This window comes from Solanum stenotomum, chromosome 9 (genome assembly GCF_019186545.1).
Source record: "Solanum stenotomum isolate F172 chromosome 9, ASM1918654v1, whole genome shotgun sequence".
Taxonomy (NCBI): Eukaryota; Viridiplantae; Streptophyta; class Magnoliopsida; order Solanales; family Solanaceae; genus Solanum; species Solanum stenotomum.
In genome coordinates, this window is record NC_064290.1 from 7,314,659 (window position 1) to 7,322,170 (window position 7,512).

Below are 7,512 nucleotides of genomic sequence, written 5' to 3' on the forward strand. Positions count from 1 at the left end.
GAAAATTTTGTGTTAAGAAAATAGTGGGAGAAAAGTATTAGAAAAGAAAAAATATATACTTAAGCCATAGTTTGGTAACGGCGTAAAGAGTTTAGAAATCTCAACTTTGCTCGGTCTTTGCTATCGTTCGCACTGTGTGTTCACCCAAGTCCTCGGGACCGCGCCCTAGTGACATCGGAAGAAGCTCGTCCCTGCTCGTTTCTTGTCCCAAATCGCTGCTCTTCCAAAGGTGAGTTTCTTTCGATTTCGACTCGTTTTTGGATGATTTTTTTTTGTATTTCTGTGAAATGAAGTGGGTGACTGATTCTTCCTTTCCCTTTTTGGAGTGTATTTAACTGATTCTGGGTTTGCTGATAATATTCATTAATCATAGTTTGAGTTCTTAGCTGGCATTTCCTTTTAAATCTGATGATAAGAAAGATTTGTTAAGAGTTTGAACTTTCTTACTGTGGATTCGTCGTTATATTTCAATGGGGGTTGGTTGAATCATTGTTTCGTTTTGTTTGAAACATGTTCAATGTTTATTTGGTCTCGAGTATGAACGTGTTTTCATTGATGTTTAGTCATTTTCCTTGAATCATGCGAGTTGTGTCTTGCTTGTGTCATTCAAATGATGTCTATACATCTTTGGTTCCTACTTATGATATTATGTTCATATCTCATCTATTGCAATGCATCAATTTGCCTAAGGTTTACTTTTACTTTTTTTTAGAAAAAACAATCTTCCTATCTTTATCTAATGTGAAAATTTGCATTGAATTCGTTTTGATACTTGACTTTGGTGTTGGTTATCTCTTGTCTGAAAGTCTTAATGTGATGACTTTGACAATTTTTAATCAACATGTTACAAAACTCCTTGGTGAATTTTCAGATTTGATTGGTATTGTTTGGTCACTCGGGATTTTACTCATTTTAGCATTTTTTTTGTTGTTTCCGCTTCTAAGTCTTGATAGGTTGAGAGTGTAAGTGCTATGAATATATGGTCATCTTAAATTGCATTATATGCTTACAGTTGATAAGAAAATGAAGTACGATTCCTTCACTTGCTTTGAATGATCTTTGGTTCATATCCATTCCTTTATGTGTTAATTTGATGTCATATTGGTTGTGGTCTGATAAAGTCTCTTAGTTCAAAACATAGGATGTGGGTGTTGATTTTTTTTTATTTTTGCAATTTTAGTCGGGGCAGCAGTGTAATATATTATCAAAAATAGCGATAAAGGCGAATTTCTAATTGATTTAGATTGATCGTCAATGTGGAGCTGCTGCACTTTTTTAAAAAATAAATAAAATAAAATAAAAATACCTTTCCTCCCTTAAATCATTAAATTTGTTGGGCTCAATTTTCCATTGATGTGTTTGTGCCCAATTTCTCTGGAATTTATATCTTTAAAGGGAAGCTTGACCCATTAATTTTCAATTTAGAAGCACGATTAAGGGTCATATGCAATTAAGTAGCCACTGTTGGGAATGTTGTTGTAATTATGTCATATGTGTGTTTCATCTTCCTTATGAATTAATTATTGGACCATGTGTTCTTTTTATATTTCCCTTTCTAACTCATTCATCTGTTGTTGCATGTGACATCCCCCGAATCCTCATGGATTATATCTCCTCTACCTTGCACTTCGGATGGGGCATAAAGTCCTCAAATTCCCTTTTTCCCTTCGAGTCAGCCCCCCTTGGCAAGCTGCAAAACCGGCGAACAGGTTATGGACAAATGAGAGCTGGAAATTAAATTTTCGAGCTCCGAAAGAGTCTAAAAAAGGCTGATATACCCGCTGTATACACTGGTATACAGTTGGAAAATACAGAATACAGGTCAAAAACGTGAAAACACAGGTGAAAAGTGCAGAAATACGAAATCCAAATGAAATTACGGATCCGGGAGTTCGAGAATTAGCGATATACATGGCGTACACCTCAAATACACACTTTGTGTATATCATGGGCACGGAAGATGGAAAAAGGGCCAAAGCCCAAATGAATTAATACTTCTTCCTTTTTTGCAGATTTGGAAAATTTGGGCAAAACCCAAATTCAATATATTCCTCTTAAGTTATTTGTTTATCTATTTGTTGATTGACTAACGTTTTATTTATTTTTATGGTTGAATTTAATTAAGTTTCCGAAGAAAGCCATTTCTCCCTTCTTATCTATATATATATATATATATCCGAATTAAACTATTTCATACTTAGCTTTGTTTTTTCTTATTAGTCTCGTCACTTGAAATTACTTACCTCTAGGATTAACCCTCTTTAGTTTATTTCCCTGTTAAAAAAAAATAATAATAAATAAATAATACTAGATTTTTTTTATATATATTTTATTGTTCCATGGTCAGTTTCATTTTTATTAGTCCCGTCAACACTTGAGGTTTTCCCTTTAAAAGTTTTCTTTTAGTTATTCCCCTTGATAAAAAATAATAATAGTAATAAATAAATAAGTTTTTTTTACTTAGTTAAAATTTCATAATTAGTTAAAATGAATGAGTTTTTTTACTTTATTAAACTTTTCAAAATTAGTCAAAGTTGTGTGTCCTTTACTTAGTTAAATTTTAAAAATATTTAGTTAAAGTAAATGAGTTCTTTTACTTCGTTAAAATTTCAAAATTAGTCAAAAATCATTTTGGTCAAATCGCCGGTCAACCGCGAGTTAGCGGGCATTCCGAGGGCCTAACACCTTCTCGGAATGTACATTGAACTCGAACCCTTGTTTTCAATCGATTTTATCTGTTTGAATCTTTTGAAAAACCTTATATTTTTCTTGATTTTTTACTAAAAATTAAGTGGCGACTCTGTCCTTTTGGAAACCCGATTTCTCTTAAACCATAAGCCTAATCGGTTTTTCAAAAACTCAGTCAATTCCCTTTTACATATATTTTTAAATAAAACAGAAATGGCGACTTCCGCTGGGGATTTAATTAAGTTCTAACCATAAGATTTGACTTGTTTGACTAATTGTATTAATTGCTAAATTGTTCATCTGCTCTCAACGTGTTTAATTTGTCTAACCATACAGGAGCCCTGAGGGGCGTACCTTGATAGACCTCATTACCAGACTATGAGATTTCACGCGTGGTCATGATAGTGGGCTACAGATGCCATACAGGGTTCACTAATTACCGCCAGTAGGCCATCATGTGATTCCCTGACAATTAGCTTTACAAAGAGCAAAGAAGTGATATAATGAAGTAAAGATATCACTTAGGCAAATTATAAGGATTATGTATATATAAATGACTAAGACATGAAACGTTCGATGAGGACCCTTGAGGTTGGTCATAATTCCAGTTACGGATTATGTCTCCTGCATACACATGCTCAAATTTGCCTATCATGATATTTGATGTCTACTTGTTATTCAGTTTGCTATACCAGTACATGTTTTGTATATACTGACGTCCCTATTATTTTGGTGTTTCATTTGTATCACTACAGGCTTAGGTGCTCAGGACAACAAACATTTTCAGTAGACTAGAGACTTCCAGTTTAGCAGTTGGTAAGCTCCACCTCTACCTGGAGCTATCAGATATTTAGAGCCTATATTTTGCTACGTATGTACATATATCAGAATGGGTATGTCGGGGCCCTGTCTCGACTAGTTATCAGATTCTCAGAGGCATACTCTTTAGAGGCTTTGTAGACTTAGTCTTGCTTCCGTTGTAAAGTAGCCCAACGGGCCCTTTTATTATCTATGTTTTAGTAGGTGTCTTCATATAGGTTCCGCTGCTTATGAATCTTCAGCTTTGGCATGATATTAGTAAGATATTTAGCAGGTGCTTGTGTATATCCTTGATGTCTGCCCCTTTTGTGACATTATTATACAAATTACAATGTATAAATGAATTTATACAAGACTGAACAATTTGTATAAAATTGGATGTTTGTAGCGAATTAAACAAATCAAAAGCTCCATAGCAAACATAAAATTTGCTATGGAGCGCAATTATGCAAACTATAGTTATAACATACGTACAAATATGATTTTTATGTTTGCTATATGTGAAAGTTGCTCTAAAAAAATATGATCGAAAACTGGTTAGTAGTCGTTGCTTCTACTATTCGTTACTTTATATTAAATATATATTCATTACACATATAATATATACACCTATACACAATATAGATATAGTTAAATTGTATAAATAATATATACTTCAGTACGTCATGTTGATAAACTAGATGATCGAAGGTACATTTCTATAAGTTTCACGTAGTTATTAGGTGACATTGAATAATAAGAGAGCATTCATCTTGCCTAAAGAGTTGGAGAGGCTAGACAGAGCATGAGGGAAAAGTGAGGTTGGGGAGGTATGGATAAGAAAGTTCATAGAGAATCATGTGCATGGCCTAAATTGTCATGAATCAAGAGTGAATGATCTAAACGCCTAACACATTGATACATCAACATTTTAAGAAAATGCTAATGATTCTCGATAATATGACAAACTTATTTGTTTATCACTCCTAGTTTCCTTCTACTTCTTTTTGGTATTTTACACAAATCACACCGTGTTAAGAGTTAATTACATCTTGTCTCTACTATTTTTCAAATTACACTTAGATTTGGTGGAATCTAGATACATCCCAAAACATCCTGATACATTGCATCTCGATTTCGAATATATCACTCAACGTCCTGATATATCGAGTAAGTCTCGATATATCGCATAAAGTGATGTATTCGACCAATACATCGCGTAAAGTGATGTATCCGACCTATACATCGTGTAAAGTGATGTATTCGAGAATAAGAGGGAGTAGGGATTTTTATAATTTTTTTCAAATGATAGGAAATTTTAGAGAATATGGTAAAATAAGTTGTGTATTTAGGTAATTTTTTCTTTTTTTTTCCCTTGCAAGTAAGTATTAAGTATGGATCTAATGATCCATATATTCTACTATATGCAGTGGTGAATTTAAGATTTTTATTTAAAGGGGTTTGAAAAATAAAAATATAGTGCATACGTAGGATTTGAAAATAGAACCTGGACCCCTTAGATCCGCCCATGACTATATGGTACTATAATCTCAACTCTGATTATGCGAGTTGCATTGCTTGTCAAGTTGAGTTTAACTTCTTGTTTTGGTGTTTGTCCGATCAAGAAAGCAATGAAATTACTAATGAAAAATAATGTTTATATCAAATTATAATACTTAAATTGTTTTTTTCTAGCATTTACTTTCATTTTCAACTATAGTTCTTGTTTATTTGGTGAAGTGAATCTGTCAATGGCATACCAACTTACCAAGTACCAATCAGAGTCATTAGATTATTGTGATTTGTGTACACACATATATAGAAGAAGTCTTCCAGGTTTTCTTCTCCAAGTATTATGCTTTCTTCATATATTTCGTCTGTTTTTATGAGTTGTGGTGGGATGATTGAGATTCTTTTATTCTTAATTAGAGGTTTCAGATTTGACCCCTAGGAAAAAATCCTGTTGTGATCGCTGCTTCTAGAAATGGGTCTTGCAATGTGCAAACTTGAAGAGCATCTCGAATTTATTTTTTATTTTTGGAAAAAAAAAGATATATCTTCTTGACCCTTTGCTTGTACTAGAAATTCCTTCACATAAATTGGGAAGGAGTAATTAGTACAACAAAATTTCTGAAAATAGAAGAGATTTAAGAGTAATGGAGAAGAAAAGACTCTTGTCATTAGAATTTTATTTTGAAGCTCCCAATCAAGTTACAAAAGCAGAATAACAAACATACTATACATAGAAACATTAATACAAATAATCCTCAGAAAAACAATAACAAAACACAAACATAAATTTGAAATTTTAAGTACAAATATAGGTTCTCTACTTGTTCACAAATGCACATTGTTTTCTAATTTCACCAGCAGAGCCAGTCTTAACTTCTATCCTTCCCATTTTCTCCATGGCCTTTGCAAATTCCTCGTTGAATTCTTCGAGTGAACCCTTAACTAGCTGGTTGATGAATGATTTTGTTGTAGCACTTGTTGTTAAGGCTGCATCAGATTGAAATAAGCCTCTCCTTTTGAGCAAAAGCTTGTAGTAGCTTAGATCAAACGTCCTGAAACTACCAGGATCCATCTCAACTATTGTTGTATTGTCGTCGATTGATTTGCATTTTTTCCCCTTAAGATTGGATGCATATTCGCTGTCTAGAGATGGATCTTGTGTGCCTAAAACACCGGTGAAATTGTACAAACGTGTTGAAAATGACGAACAATGAGAGACTCCAATGGTGTGAGCACCTGAAAATTAAAAAAAAACCTCTGTTATAGCTATGCCCGAAAAATGAAAATTGTTACCAGAGACAAATTCAGGATTTGAACTTTGTGTAGTTATGCTTGTTACGAGAAGCAAATTTAGTTCAGTCGAACCAATAGTGCATATGCTGCACTCGCGCCTCTATAATTCAATTTAGTTTACCTGATAAGAGGACCAAGTCTTTTAGATCAAGACCCTTGTTGGCAAAAGATGTTTGAAGACTAGACAAGTTACTAGTTGGAGGTGGAATGTTTCCCAATGCTTCAGAAGCATTAGATATTTTTCCATCTCTTCTACCGGTTGGTACATTCCAGAAAGGTCCTCCCTATCATGCAAAGAAGAAGATAATTAGACTGCGAGTTCAATCTATATGTACACACATGTAACGTTCATTCTGAACCCACTGACTAATTAGTCGATGTTAAGTTATATTGCCAAATGTTTATGTGTGTTATTTTCTCGAGTTTTATACTTACGGTGACCACAACAGAGTCTCTAGCAACCAAAGTAACAATATCAGCACAAGAAACAACTCCAGGGCATTCAGCTTCAACTATTTTCTTCACTCCATCTATGAATGAGAAACCTCTCAATGTTTGATTAGGAATAGCCACTTTTTCAGTCTGATTCTTCGTGCTCGAAGTGAAATTCAGAAGTACAGAACCATCACAACCCTGCAAAATTAAAAAAGCAAACAAAGAAACACTTAATTTGGAGCAGAATACACCGACAACTTATCCCATTAAATTTCATTTAGACACTTGATTTATGACCTATTCAATTGAACATATGATAAAATGTTGACGTACCCTGACAAAGCAATCATGGAAATGAAGTCGCAATAAGGCTGCTGCAAGAGATGGAGCCTTTGGAATGTGCTTGTGGACATAGTCCTGAATAATTTTCTCTGCTTTTGGACAGCTTTTGGCATAGAAATTGAGTTGTAATTGTGCATGACTAGCATCTAAAAATATACCTACAATACAAATAACAAAGAGACCCAAGCCAAAAGAAGACATGTTTTTAATTCTAGTGAAAGAGACCTTGGTATTTTTTTTTCTTTCTGTCACACATCAACTAGAGAAGATCAAAGCCAATTTATAGGACTAGAAATTAGATTAGTTATAGTATGTCTCTTTCAATAGAGCTTCTAATTAAGTGAGATTCCTTTTATTGTGACCAACCTCAATCATTTTGATGCTTAAGCAAACACCTATATTAAGATTGTTTAAAAGATCAAATACCAAATGAAAGAAAAATAT

At 33.6% G+C, this 7,512-nt stretch overlaps 1 protein-coding gene across 1 annotated transcript; it reads right to left on the reverse strand.

Moving 5' to 3' along the window:
- Nucleotides 1-5,607: 5,607 nt before the first annotated feature.
- LOC125876578 (peroxidase 3-like) lies at nt 5,608-7,281 on the reverse strand. The gene is made up of 4 exons (XM_049557789.1): nt 7,060-7,281; nt 6,727-6,924; nt 6,413-6,575; nt 5,608-6,234 (listed from the first exon to the last, which is right to left on the reverse strand). The coding sequence occupies exons 1-4, from the start codon at nt 7,267-7,269 to the stop codon at nt 5,816-5,818; spliced, it is 990 nt and encodes a 329-aa protein (XP_049413746.1). The 5' UTR covers nt 7,270-7,281; the 3' UTR covers nt 5,608-5,815.
- Nucleotides 7,282-7,512: the final 231 nt, after the last annotated feature.

What these genes read in the sequence shown, in the direction of transcription:
- LOC125876578 (XM_049557789.1), bottom strand. Translation starts at nt 7,269, where the DNA reads ATGTCTTCTTTTGGCTTGGGTCTCTTTGTTATTTGTATTGTAGGTATA. An exon ending in TCCATGATTGCTTTGTCAGG is followed by an intron (nt 6,925 to 7,059) that starts GTACGTCAACAT and finishes TTAATTTTGCAG; the next exon opens with GGTTGTGATGGTTCTGTACT. An exon ending in AGACTTGGTCCTCTTATCAG is followed by an intron (nt 6,235 to 6,412) that starts GTAAACTAAATT and finishes TTTAATTTTCAG; the next exon opens with GTGCTCACACCATTGGAGTC.